This window comes from Lissotriton helveticus, chromosome 11 (genome assembly GCF_964261635.1).
Source record: "Lissotriton helveticus chromosome 11, aLisHel1.1, whole genome shotgun sequence".
NCBI lineage: Eukaryota > Metazoa > Chordata > Amphibia > Caudata > Salamandridae > Lissotriton > Lissotriton helveticus.
The window spans coordinates 309,635,551-309,650,639 of NC_136072.1; the positions used below are offsets into that span (position 1 = coordinate 309,635,551).

Sequence of the window (15,089 nt, forward strand, 5' to 3'; positions counted from 1 at the left end):
ACTTATAGATGGTACAGCCTAACTTGAATTGGCAGCGGGCAGAAACCGGCAGCCAATGAAGACTCTTTAAAAGTGGGCGAACATGCTGATCTCTAGGCTGGTGAAAAATCAGGCGAGCAGCCTGATTTTGTATCAGCTGGAGTCTTCTCTGTTGATACTCGGGAATACCGACGTATAGCGCGTTGGCGCTTGGCGCAGGTTAACCTTACCTTATGAACGAGGAGGGTTCGGGATGCCGGACTTTCACCTTTACTACCTGGTGGCGCAATGCTCGTACGCGCACTCCTGGTTCCACCCGGATGCCAGGATCCCCTTCTTGCGACCTGAGGCCGATACGGCTCTTCCGGTGCCGCTTTGTTCCATACTTCCCAAGGGACTTCCCCGCGATCCACAGGACATTCAGCCGGTCTCCACGACTAGCTGGGCCTGGGATAAGTTACGGAGACTACTCCGCATGGACAAGTTGTACTCTCCCTCGCTCCCTCTCCCCAACCCTCACTGGCTCCCCATCACGGGTGAGGCGATAGTTGACCGCACACTGTCCAAGTTCCAACTGCACACTATTGGCGATCTGTTCCCTGAGGGACATGCCTTTTCGTTGACGGAGGACCCCCGCTTCGAGGACCACTCGTTTATGGATGCGTTCACCCTGGCCAGGCTCCGCTCCATGCTGCGCGCTGAATTCCCAACGTTCCCACTGTCACCGCCCGAGGACCCGGCACTCACGTTCATCATACAATCCCAAACGAGCGCTCACGTAGTGTCGCGACTATACAAGCTGTGTATGACATCTCTTCCCTCTTTTGACACCGCGGTGCGCGCTGCGTGGGAGAGGGACTTGGGCAACCAGATTACTGATGACCAGTGGGAGGCATGCTGCGCTGTTACCAAGACAGTGTCCATGAATAGTAGGCACAAGCTTCTTCATTTCAAGTTTCTACGAAGGATGTATCACACCCCCGCGCTTGCCCATAAAATAGACGCTGCCAGACCACACAGTTGCCCTAGGTGCGCCTCTCCTCATGCTGACTTTGCCCACCTGTCTTGGACGTGCCCGAAGATACACGCCTACTGGCTGGATGTCCACCGGGTCTTGGGTGAAATACTGGGCTTGACACTACATCCCACCCCCGAAATTGCTTTATTGGGCTATGTGACTAACTTCCCACAACCTCTCCGTAGGCTTGCTTCCTTGTGCTTCCTTCTTGCCAAGAGGGAGGTTGCGCTGCTCTGGGACGCGCGCCGCGCTCCGACGGTTGCCGCATGGCTGAGGAGTGTGGCCCACTGCAATGTTAACAGCGTGGAGTTTTCGGCCTTGCTCCCCTCGGCCTCCCGTCCGACAGACATATGGGGGCCGTACCGCAGCTATGTCGAAAAATTGACCCAGAAGGCGCAGTCCCAATCCCTTCATTCCATTGTCCCGGAAGGGGTGGGTTAGGCTGTGAGCGGCCCCTCCGCCCGCCCGCTGCCATCGGATGTCACACTCACCACTTTTGGCTCGGCGCTGTGGTTTGACTTAGATGGGAGGGTGGGGTGTGGGCATGAGATCTGATGTGTTTCAATGTATGATGCTTGTCACCGGTGGAGTTTCGCTCCTTACTGAGGGGAGACCTGCGATGGTGGACCTGTAGCGAGATGCGTGAGCTATGTCCTAGGCCACCACGGCGTTCTCACTACTTACCTGTAATTGTGCTGCCCGACTTGCCTTCTTGACTCTCGCATGCTTGTTGATTTATTTTCCTTTGCTGTATTATGTATTTCTTGTTTTTATTGCACTTTGTTCATTTTTTTTGACTTTATAATTCTCCTATATTGGAAAATGGCACTCTGTATTTCTGATCAACCATGCCTGAACTATCCCGCTCCTGCATTGCCCTTCTTCAATTGACGTGTATGGCATCGTCCAATAATACGCATCTATTGTTCTGGTTTGTTGTAACCTACTGTGCATTCTATTTGGTGCCGAATAAAAGTCTTTAAAAAAAAAAAAAAACAGAGATGCATTCCCAACCCTAAATCAAAAGAACTGGAGATTATGGGTAAAAAGTAATTTTCAGCAGAAAGTCTGGCCCTCAAATCTATTAATGTGGCTTGTCATCATCATCATCAAATAGACTATATTGGGTTTGGCAAGAACCATCAAAGCATACAAATTTTAAAACGTGTTTAATGAAAAGTCTAAACGTAAAAAGCTTGTTTTCTTAGTAAGATATAGCGGCCTTGGTTGTTAAAAATGTACCAGACCAGTTAAAAAACGATGTATTTGTAGTGGTTAAAAATTGACAAAATATCTGACTTCTGGGAGTAGGTATTGGAGACTCTGGGGACTGTTATGGGTTGGAGGATCCCCAGGTAGTCGAAATTGATTCTGTTGCCCACAGTGTATGATATGAGGGAGTAACAGGTGCAAAAGGGCGGTGGGCTGGTTAGGTCTTCTAATAGCTAAAAGGGACATACCAAAACTTGGAAGGTTAAAGTGGTCCCTTCCTTGATAGATGGACAATAGGTATGGACTGCTGCATGGGCCTGGAGAGCCCCAAATACCAAACCAGGGGATGCCCACTAAAACACTACAAAATCTGGAGGAACGGGACCGATCACCAGAGGGATACATATTGAACCATGTCAATTTAGACCGTGGTCCATTGACAGTGAGATATGCTCCTTTGAGGTTATGCCAAGATGAGTTCCAGGGAATAACGTCTAAATGTTTAGATGCTTAAATATATACATGTTTAGGTCCTTGATACTTGGCGCTTAAAATTAGGTTTCATAGTGCATCTGCATGACCAACCATGTGAAATTGTACTTTGACTGCGTCCTCTTAATTGTATCATACCATATGTCCGTGGCAGACGTGGCTTAAGTACATGACAAAATATCAATGAAAAGATTTTCCTTCCCAGGAAAATGGACAACAAGCTTCTAATTATAACATAAAAGCCAAATTAGATTTTGCTGACTCTATGGCTAAAGCTACGGGTTCATCTGTAATCCTCCAAGGGCGTGCCTGGTTTCTATCTACTTGGTTTTCCACAAATGCTCAGAATACTCTAATGGATATGCCTTTTGTTGCTAAGAATATTTTGGTCAAACAGCAGATGCTGCCTTTGAAAGATTTAAAGAAGGAAGAGCCATGGTTAATCTTTAGGACTACAATCTTCTAGCTTTTACAATACAACAACAGCAATTTCAAGATGAACAAGAACAGCATAACCCTTTTGTTTGCCAATAAAGAGGATGAGGAAAAGTATTGGCCAAGCAATGGCAATCGTGTGCTTCTTTTCCTTCCCTAGCATCACTGGGAAAGCAGTGGTCTGGTTGTGAAGGTGCACGTCATACTAGTGAGAGGAGGGGTATCCCTTTTTTTACAGGCCTGGAAGGTCATTACTTAGGACTGCTGGATCCTTCAGATTGTAGAAAAGAGGTATACCCTACCCTTCCTCTGGCAATCACCCTGTTGTAAATAACAATCGAGGGGGTTGAAAGGGCGAATATTTAATGGGGTCCAGCATAAGGGCCCTAGAGCTGCAACGACAAAAGAAATACGCTGTTCCCTGGGGACAAAGAAAGGGTATGTAACCAATCCCAACCGTTAGGTAAGGCACAGAGGATGGAAGGGGAGGGGGATTCCCCTTCCGGGACTAAAACCCTCACACACCCAGCAAGCTAGGTGTTATGCTTCATCATTTGGGTTCTGCTCCTCGTCAAACTGGCGCTGCAATGTTTGACGGGCTCCCATAAAGGGGCTCTTTATCGGAGATCTTTTGTTCCTGCCAATGGGTGCATGTGGGTATGAGGGTTTTAGGGAGGGTGTACACGTGTATGTGATAGTGGCAGTATTAAAAAAAGTTAGTAAATCCACTTTTTTTTTTATTAAAGTGGTTCACTACTTTATTAAAAACAGCAAGTAGAATGGGACATGCTAGTGCTATGATCCAGCGGTGTCGAAATCTACCTAGAGGTCAACATGTTTAATGCTCAAAGGAGCAATTCGTCAGGACCTAAAATACAAGTGAGGGGTGCTACACAACAGGGGAAGGGGAATTACTACCTTCCACTTAAATCAATGCAGGCCAGGTGGTCCTGCAGTCTATGAGTGGGACCTAAGAAAGGGCGACAAAAAGGCACAACTTACTGTCCATAGCGCATACTGTAATTAAACTAGGTCATCACCATTGGTTACATACTAATTCATAACAAAATTAGTTATGGAAAGCGGGGTGGACTGTAATATAAATAATGTGGTAAGGGCCTAGTAATTTACTCAGGTTTAAGGCAATGCAAACAATCCAAAATGGGAGTAAATACGGGGCAGAAGCAGGGACTGAAAAAGGGTCACCATAGTCTACAACTGTGAGAAGGATAAAGGAAGTACAAGGTACGTTAACACTCTCACCCTACTCAGGATAAAGAAAGGCTTTAACGGTCATCTCCTGTGTGCTTGACACCCTAAGGTTTGGGTACCTAAGTGGTGGGAAAGAGAGACACAGGGGTAAGGGATGTGAATACAAGCTTGATTAACAACATCAAGGGGACGGACAGAGTAGACCTCCTAGTCACTCTAGATGTAGAGGCATTGTATACTAATATCCCTCAACAAGCTACCCTAGAGGCAGTTGAAGTGGCCCTACGAAAAGACAATTGGTCCTCTCCAACTCCGATTCCCTTTATCATGGACTGCGCTTCTTTGGCCCTCACTGAAAAAGTCTTCGAATATGAGGCCCTGATCTATCACCAAATACAGGGGACTTTGATGGGCAGTACCTTCGCCCCCAGTGTGGCCTGTATTTACATGGCTACCTCTCACAGTTGTAGACTATGGTGACCCTTTTTCAGTCCCTGCTCCTGGCCCGTATTTACTCCCATTTTGGATTGTTTGCATTGCCTTTAACCTGAGTAAATTACTAGGCCCTTACCACATTATTTATATTACAGTCCACCCCGCTTTCCATAACTAATTTTGTTATGAATTAGTATGTAACCAATGTTGATGACCTAGTTTAATTACATAATGCGCTATGGACAGTAAGTTGTGCCTTTTTGTCGCCCTTTCTTAGGTCCCACTCAGAGAGACTGCAGGACCACCTGGCCTGCATTGATTTTTCAAAGTGGAAGGTAGTAATTCCCCTTCGCCTGTTGTGTAGCACCCCTCACTTGTATTTTAGGTCCTGACGAATTGCTCTTTTGAGCATGAAACATGTTGACCTCTAGGTAGATTTCGACACCGCTGGATCATAGCACTAGCGTGTCCCATTCTACTCGCTGTTTTTAATACAGTAGTGAACCACTTTAATTTAAAAAAAAACAGTGGATTTACTAACTTTTTTTAATACTCCCACTATCACATACACGTCTACACCCTCCCTAAAACCCTCATACCCACATGCACCCATTGGCAGGAACAAAAGATCTCCGATAAAGAGCCCCTTTATGGGAGCCCGTCAAACATTGCAGCGCCAGTTTGACGAGGAGCAGAACCCAAATGATGAAGCATGACACCTAGCTTGCTGGGTGTGTGAGGGTTTTAGTCCCGTAAGGGGAATCCCCCTCCCCTTCCATCCTCTGTGCCTTACCTAACGGGCGGGATTGGTTACATACCCTTTCTTTGTCCCCAGGGAACAGCGTATTTCTTTTGTCGTTGAATCACCCTGTTGTCCCACCCTCTTCCCACAACTTCGAGGCACATCAACATTGACAGATCCTGTAGCGGGAAGTGGTAGTCCTGCTGCATGAAGGGGCAATGGAGAAAGTGAAAAAGCAGAAACTGGATAGGTATGCTATTCTAGGTACTTCCTTATTCCCTGGAAGAACGTTCTATCCTCGACCTCCGATTCCTAAATTGTTTCCTAAGGAAGGACAAATTCAGTACACTGTCCCTTGCTCAGGAATTAACAACATTGGACTCAAAATACTGAATAGTGTCATTAAACCTGCAAGACTTCTATTTTCATGTTCTGATCCTGCAGGCCCACAGGAAGCACTTGCTAATTGTGGTGGATCCTAGCTATTAATAGTTTATAGTACTTACTTTTGGATTAATCTCAGCACCTCGAGTCTTCACGAAGGTGATAGTGGTGGGAGCAGCACATCTCAGATGAGTGGGCATAGCAATATACCCGTATGTAGACAACTTACTAATCACAGCCAGTCATCTGATTTGGTGCATCACCCTCTCCGTTCAACAGCTTCATTGATGTATGACTTGGATTTTCTATCAATCATCCCAAACACACATAGATCACTCCCAATGCAAACTGTTCATTCAGTCAGTATTGGATAGCACCATGGTTCAAGCCTTTCTTCCTCCACGGATGATCAGAGACATTCAGGGATACTTCCATTGTTTTGACTGGGAGCTCAAGTACTGGTTATGTATGCACGATCTGTTTGCTTCTTGACCTTCCTGGTAGCTCACGTGCACTGGCATATGAAGGCTTCTAATTGGCGCCTCCACAGACAGTGGTTTCAACACCAGGGAGACTTGATAGAATCCATTACAATCTCAAAGAAAACCGCAGGTGGGTTAAGCTGCTGCGAAAAAGTAGACAACTTCACTCTGGGAAGATCCTTTTGTTCTCCTTCAGCATTGACTATGGTGAAAATGGATGCCTCCACTTACGGTGGGGTTCACATCTGCAGAACATAGAGGTCAGGGGCCTTTGGTCTCAGGAAGAGCGAAGAGCTGCACTTACTCATCAATCTGCTGGAATTCAAGACTGTAAGGGTGATGCTCAAAGATTTTCTCCCTTCCATCCGAGGCCGTTTGATACAAATATGATGGAGATTACTAGCAGCAGATTCTTAACCATGGAATATTCCCAGGAATCAGACTGGATCCTTAAATTTTCAAGCAATTCCCCTTGTGCAACGGTAGGTGTATCATTCGGCTCTATGTGGTGTCGGTGGTGTTGTCCGGCGAATCCAGATCGAGCTCCCCCTAGTAATTTTTTGACTGATTTGACCCTTTTGTCAATGACTGGTGTTCTATTTTTGCTTTTTTGACAGAAATGTCTCAGAAAAAACCCACTGGTTTCAAGCCTTGTGGAGCCTGCCATTAACGGATGCCGTTGACAGACCCCACTTGCTCTGTTTGTAGTGCCTTGAAAAAGACCACGACTCTGCGTCACGTGTGGAGTACAGAACCACAAACCCAAAGGTTAGCTAAAATCAGGCCATGAAGCTTTTGGCCGCCTGTCACACGATTCTGCACTGCTCCAGGTTCCATTTGTGTGGGAGATCTCAGGTCAACCCCCGAAGGAGCTTGTGTCAGTCCTCATCCCACTCCAGTGCTTCTCCTGCTAAGTCCCACAAAAACAAGTCCAGAAGTTCAGGAAGTTGAAGCATTCTTCAACCTCTCTGTGTCGCTCTTATTCTTCTGGCAAAGCAAGGTAACAACGCCAAGGGTCCCGACCCCGCTAGAGGTGGTTCCTTTGCAGCCGACGGCGGATACCTGGTCCACTCTGCACATTCCTTAATTATCCAGAGCTGGAGCAACCACCGCCTAAATCCATGAATTTAATGAGGCTTTGTGCCACATTTTTGGGCAGTTGAACCCCTCTGCAGCATCTTTGGGTCTCACAGGTTCAGGAAAGTGTTTGATTGGAGCTCTTCTGATGGGTTCACCCTCGGTGCTATCCGACCCCTTAGAATTGGCCCCGGATGCGACCTCCTCTGGGGACCGTTCCAGTGGCATAATTTCCAGCACAGCCAACCCCATCATGATTCCAGACTCTGATACAGAGCTGAACCGGAGTTGCACAATGTCGGTTCCAGTACCAACCAGGCCCACACAACCTGAATTGGAGGCAGAGCCCTATTACACTGAAGGACTCACTGAGGACATGAATGGAGGTGATCTGAGGATCCCTATTCCGACCCCCTGATCCATGACTGATGACAACTTTTAAAAGGACCTGGCTGACCCCAGGGGTCTGGACACCTCACCAGACACTGGCCTACTCTCCTTCCATGGTGGTTATGGTAGAAGGGGCTACCTCTGCTATGGTGTTCCAGAGGGCCCCTGAGGTTACAGCAACCCACGGTTGTAGTAAAAACAAAAGTTTTGACTGAGGTGCTTCAACTGGGGCTATCCTCATCAGAAGCCTTACTACCCTCTGCGGAGACAAGGTAGATTCAGCCTTGAAACAATTAAAGATAGTAGGGCACTGCTCTCCGTATCCCCGACAGCCACATTCTGCATTACGCCCTTTCAGTGGCTACAGTAGGGGTCGTTAGCCACGTCCTTTAACACCTAGCCACCACAGCCAGAAGGTTCAAGTCCTTCCGTGGCAATGGATATGACTCCCACATGCCTTGTGACACCCAGTTGACGGCAGAATCTAGCACCAGCTGCACCAGTGGAGGGACAGAACATCTGACAAATGGGTGCTTCCGATTGTCCAACAGTTTACGCCCCACCATTCCCACAAACTCCGTCTCCATTCGCTCCATCCCAGATTGGTTGGCAGAGATCACCTTGCACTCTTGCATTAGAAGTAGGTCGTGGAGGCATCTGCCCTATCCTAAATCAGCCCCCCCCCCCTTCAACAACTACTTGAACAAGCATTTGCAATGCAATCGGTCTCGCCTTTGGGACCTTATATGTATTTAGCTATGCAGCACATTAGCCTGGGTACTGAAACATCCACTGTTCTTTAACATGGAGGGAAAGTAAGCACCAAACTGCGTGGCACGCCAGGTATGGGAACACATGGAGAGAAATGTTGCCTTTCAGTGGTAAATGGTACAGTCCAACGCTCTGTTTTTAATATAAAATCAGGGCCTTCGGTGGTCCCAGCCGGGAGCGCCACCACCGAGAGGCGCAGCAGGACAGAGCGCCGCTCGGCACAGGCCTAGGAGCCCAACCCACGGCTTGGAGAGCATCACTGCAAGGCATCAGGAAGCATGGACACTCTGGCTCTCGCCACCATAGAGTTTTCCTGCCGCTCTAGCCCAACAACGCAGACTGTGTGACTCGCACCGAGAGCGAAATGAAGCCCTCCCACCCCCGCTCAGTGTGATGAAGTGGTCTTGAATGAATGGGGCCCTCTGGAGCGTTATATCCCCCCCTCCTATGCGCAGCTTGAGCTGTTAAATCCCTGGTGCCTTGTTGCACATACCAACAATTACTATGCACTTTTTCCGGAAGAACAAGTTTATACGTTTTCATGCAACCATACTAACTTTGACTGTACATATTGTGTTCGTATATATTATTTACATGCTGTATCTTTTTAATCTTATCTTTTACAATCTCGTATTATTAACTCTAAATAAAGTGAGTTTCAATTGCAGTCTTGTGCTCAGAATGTGATTCCGACAGTCGCATACTTCCTGGATCTCGGTCTATCCGGACAAAATTTTAAAATATCCTACCTAAAGCCAGGGACTGCAGAGGCCTTGGAATAGATTAAGGAGAACCAGTTAGGGGTGGGTGTGAACTCATTCAGCAATGTTTAAAAAAAAAAAAAGTTTTATATAGCGCTAGCATAACCCGTAGGTATCAACGCGCTTTACATACACACCGTTTTACCTCATCAGTAGCTGCAATACTCGGATAGTACCAGCTTTACCTGCTAAATTTACTCAGTGAAAAAGTGCGGCATTACACACGTCGTAATCCAGATTCAGAGCGCAAACTCTCGTTTGCTCAGGGTTCCAAATTGGTTGTAACGAGGCAGATTTTGGACTGTATTCAAAACCCACTGAGATTAAACCCACAAGCAACAAAAAAACGAGCGAGTGCCTTCCTCGCGGCATATTTCAATTAGGGAGGGAGCCCACCCCTCATGTGCCTTTAATTCACCACCGCAGCCCAGGAGTTTGTTCAAGTCCACGTCGGGCCACCGCGCTGCCTGCGACGACCCGGAAGCGGTTGCGCAGCTGGCCAATCCCATCGCGGCCCCAACCGGAAGTCCCGCCCCATCGCGGCGAGAGAGGGAGAGAGAAACTACTGCCCGAGGAGCCACGCAGGCTCCTGATTGAGTCCCGGTCCCGAGATGGGGGACCTGGTGAAGAGCGGCCGGGCGCATGGGGAAGGCGGGGCTCTCATGTGGTGAGAGAGCCCCGCAAAGCGCTACCGCCGCCAGTGAGGCAGAACCGCCGCCGAGCACCGCCAGAACCGGTGAGTGTGTTGAGGGAGAGGAGAGGTGTGTGTCTGTTTGAGTGTGTGTGTGCGTGCGTGCGTCTGTCTGTGTGCGCGTGTGTCTGTTTAAGGGGGGGTGCGTGTGTGTATGCAGTGTGTGTATGGCTGTGTATGTGCGCATGCGTGAGTGAGGCTTTGTTTGCGAATGGGAATATGAGGCACGGCGACGTGCGCGCTCCCGAGGTTAAATCTCGGCCAGGAGAAGCGCGTGGAACTCTGCTGTCCACATTCCCCCAAAAGTAACTACATAAGTTGTCTCGCCATAGACAGCAAAGCTTCGCTTTGCTTTCGTCTAGGCGAGACCTAAAAAGGAAAAATTCAGGATGCTCACCCTGGCTTAGGTCTTATCTGCTCTCGGCCCTGGAGAGTAGATGGTATCGTTGGATTTGCAGGCCGCTTATTTTCACATCTCCGTCCTGCCTGCCCACAGACATTACTTGTGGTTCATGGTGGGTCAGGACAGGAGCATTTTCAGTTCACTGTATTCCCACTGCCGCCTTACCAGTGCTTCTTGAGTGTTCAACAGGATGTTAGCGGTGGTTGCAGCACATCTGTGGAGGTTAGGATCTCCGGTCTTCCTCTATCTTGATGATTGCGTGTTTAAGGCAGGCTTGCTACCTATAGAAAATGCCAGATCTCCTGCAATCCCTGGGGTTCACTACCAACGTGCCGAAGTCACACCTGCCTCCCTCTCAGACTCTCCCTTTCATTGGAGCTCTTCTGGATACAGTGCAGTTTTGAGCTTATCATCTGGAATAGCAAGTCCAGGCTTTTTGGGCTATGATTCTTATGTTTCAGCTGCTATCCTGGATTTCAGCGAGACTGACTCTGAGGCTGCTGGGTCTCATTGCCTCCTGCATCTAGTTGGTGAACCATGCCCGTTGCCACATACGGGCTCTGCCATGGGACTTGAAGACTCAGTGGGACCAGCATCAGGGGAATTTCTCCAATCTGGTCCAGATTTCGGCGAGAACTGCAATAGACCTGCTGTGGTGGATCAAGGACAGCAATAGAGTCAACAGCAGACCTCTATCTCTCCCAACCAGAGCTTATAGTAGTCACTTCTAGTTTGGGGCAACCACCTGGGAGAGGTGAAGATTAGAGGCCTTTGGGAACGTTCTAAGGTAAGGAATCTGCAGCTTGATGGATTTTCTACCAGATAAAGCATTTTAATTAACTTGTTCATCTTATCCGACAACACAACTGCAATGTGGTACCTAAACAAACAAGGAGGAGTTAGGGTCTCAGGCTGTCTGTCGAGAAGCCCTGAGGCTCTGGACCATGGGTGCATCAATGCAGTTTGCATCTGGTATCCAGTTAGGCTTCTCATTCAGCACCAGAGCCGACAGCCTCAGTTGGTGTCATCTGGCTGACTATGAATGTGGCATAATCTTCAACCGAGGACAGCCCAAGACCTTTGCACGCCTTGAGGCAAACGTTAGGTAGACCTGTTTGCAACTCTCCAGTACCCATTTCAGGGAGCATTTGGGATTGCGTTTCAGCTGGCGTAGAAATTAACACTATGTGTTTCTTCCAGTACCCTTGATTCCTTGAGTTCTGTGGAAGATTCACCAAGAGCAGGCCCATGTCATACACTTCACCCCATATTGGCCGGGAAGGGTGTAGTAGAGAGACCTATGGCTCCTCAATACAGCAGCTACTCTTAATCTACTGCTTAGAGAAAGCCTGTTGTCTCAATTAGGACAGATTCCGCACCCTAATCTTCACAGCCTACACCTTCAAGCATAAATATTGAGTGGCGCAATCTGAGCACCATTTAGCTTGAATCGGAAAAGTCAACCTACGGTGAAGGGTTATCGATGTGTTAGCAAGCTTAAAGTCCTGCCTGTTCATCCCCCACTTCAGTGCTTCTTCGCAGACAAATTGGTGCTGCAAACAAGGCTGCTTTTCAGCCTAAAGTGATGTCCCCATTACACTTGGGACAGTCCATCGCACTTCCAACTTTTTGTCCTCACCACTATCCTTTCAAGGAAGAAGGAAGGCTATACAGATCAGACCTCAGAAGAGCAGTACACTATCACATCAACCGTAATTAAGACTTAGGATCAAATGACCAACTGTTCATTGGTTACCAAGGTTGTAAAAAAAAAAAAGGTAAACCAGTTCAAAAACACACAATTTCTAGATGGATTATCCTGTACATTAAGATTTGTTACACCTCCGCTAAAACAAAAAGATCCACTGAAAGTAATGAGAGCTCATTCAGCTAGAGCATAATCTTCCACAACTGCTCAATGCAGACATGCAAAGTGGCTACGTGGTCATCTCTCCACCTTCACCAAAGCTTACTGTTTGGTTTCTGATGTAAGAAAAGATGGACACTTTGCCCGCTCTGTACTTCAAGATTTTCTTATATAGAAATATATAGAAACTGTATTCTGCACTTTCTCCCCTGCCAATTTATTGCCTGAAAATCTATTCTTAGGTGAGAAATCTGCAAGTAGAACTATCCATCAGAAGAAAAAGTAACTTTACTTCAGTAGCAATCTTCCTAGTGGCTACGCTATCTACCTGCAGATTGTGCACTGACCTCCCTATATCCCCTTCCAGTGGAGTTGAAACTCTTACAAATTATACATAGAATAGTCTTTAATATGTTACCAAATTAGTTATGCAGTGCACCAATACAGAAGTTTAAGTTCTCTCAAAACATCTTGAACGTCACTGCAACACAGAGCAGAACTACTGTTGGGATGTTGGTCTCAAGGTTTTATGACTGGTGCCATCATCCCAATTCCATGTCTGACGTCACAATGCAGTTGCCACCACCTACCAATGCAACACAGCTAAAGCAATGTTTTACCGTATCCAGTCCACGTCTGGGAATATTCAAGGGTATTGGAACTGCAGGTAGATCCATGAGAAAGATCGTTAAGGAAGATAAGTACATTTTTCTTTAAATCAGTATGCTAGTCTGTCTGACGCAATGACAGAACAGTGGAAAGCATTGCTTTTTAAATACTGAAACCTGCCAGCATGTGGGAGTTCATTTTTTAAATTTATTGAGACATGGTAGGGTATTAAAAGGTTACACTTTTCAGTGCCACGCTCTAGGGACCTCATTAGGATTTTCCTGTACAAAGGGTCATGGTAATGCCTGGGGTTGGGTAATAACAAGAATTTACAGTTTTTGGGGGGAAAGATGTTGAATTCTAACATATTGTGCTCATTATAGAATGTTTTTCCATAGTATTCAACCCATAGACTTGTTTCCTGAAGTCATTGAAATCTTTGTGTGGAATACAAGTTATCAATGGTGTTTCTAACCACCTTGTTTTTCTGAAGGGCCTGGTACCTGCTTTAGCAGGCCCATCAGAATTAACTGGCAACTCGTAATGAGGACACCTGGGGAAAAATGATTTACTCCACTTAGCTTTGTATTAACCTTATCTGATTTCTTTTTACAATTCTTTTCTAAATTTAGGCAACGGAGCAGTTGGTGAGTGATATCCTCCGGGAAGCCTTGGCTGTGGGATACCAAACAGTTTCGTACCACAGGTACTCTACCGTTGCACCTCACCTACACATACCAGATTGTATAGAACTGTTTGCTTGTTGTTCTAGTACCATATGATTATCACATATTTTTTACAAATATTTTGCACCTTTATATGATCAGTGTACGCTCATTTGGTTGGAGAATACGGCTACCAAAACAGTAGTATCTGAAAGAGACAAGTTAGTGATAGATTCCTTACCTTAGAAAATCCCCAGGCGTCAGACTGGTCCGGGAAGTTTTCGTCAGCAGTACCCCTGCGCGTCGGACAGTGGCGTTGTGCGGCTCCACGTCCGTCGAGATGACGTCACGGAGACTACTTAGGCGCCACCCATGCGCGCTGATGTAATTTCTTTCTTTTTCCGCACCAGCAAACGCAGATCCGGTTAGAGCATGTACCCTAGTCACTTTTTGATGATACTTTTGAGAATTTTTGTCTCTCGCTTTTTTGAGTCTTTGACTCCTGGTGCTACGTAGGGATGCCTGGGTTTAAATCCTGCGCGGCCTGTCGGTGGCTGACCCCCATGGCATCTGTCTCTACTGTCTGGAGCGCGACCATGAATCCCAGTCATGTTCCGACTGTCTGGCCATGGCTCTGAAGGCCTTAAGGGAGCAGTCCCGTAAGCTGCTGGAGTCCCGGCAGTCGTCTCCGCGCCATTCGAGGTCTAGGGGTCGATTGAGGGCCTGATCGCGGAGCCATCGTTATCGCTCCTCGGGGTCGAAGTCTTCACACTCGGAATCGGGTAAGAGACGTCATAAGAAGTCGAAGAAGCGTTTCTGCTCTCCGACATCTGCCCGTCGGTCTCCGGATATGGACGTGGGGGCTGGGGCTCCCACCCCTGCGCCTCCTTTAGAGCCTGTGAGTCCCGCGGCCTACCCACCTTATCCGGGTCCGTCTGCGACTCCTGCCCAGGTGCAGCCATGGACCGCCTTTTCAGGCCTCGGGCTCCCACTGGCACGCCTTCGAGCCCTGCGGTCCTTGACCTTGATCTGCCTACAGTGACCCTCAAGAACAATCTCCTCACTGAGGTGCTTCAGCCGGCAGCAAGCTCTATGAGGCCATAACTGACGTCTTGATTGGCACCTGGTCTAGATCAGCCACAGGAGTCCCCGTGGATAAGAATGGGGCCAGGTGCCATAGCCCAGCCCCGGGTGACCCTGTTTTTCTGTCCGCCATCATCCAGGCCTCCACTTCCCAAAGCGCATTCCCTACCGCTCCGCCGGATAAGGAATCAAAGCTGCATGCCTCTTGGGTCGCTATTCCCACGCTGTGTGGGACACTGTTGCGCAGGTGCTGCCTCAGTGTCCGGAGGAGGTTCGGACAGTGCTTTCCCAAGCTGTTGCGGAGGGGAAAGAGGCAGCACAGTTCACCATCAGGTGTGGACTGAACACCGCGGATTCACTGGGTAGGGCTATTTCCACAAC

General features: G+C 47.8%; 1 protein-coding gene across 2 annotated transcripts in view; it reads left to right on the top strand.

Annotated features, from left to right (window-relative positions):
- YEATS2 (YEATS domain containing 2) overlaps window positions 1-15,089 on the top strand; it is a 1,326,518-nt gene that overhangs the window by 1,279,714 nt on the left and 31,715 nt on the right. For both annotated transcript variants that reach the window (XM_078665556.1, XM_078665557.1), the window contains exon 29: window positions 13,593-13,666. In XM_078665556.1, the coding sequence (XP_078521682.1) occupies window positions 13,593-13,666 (74 nt within the window). The remainder of the gene's footprint in view (window positions 1-13,592; window positions 13,667-15,089) is intronic.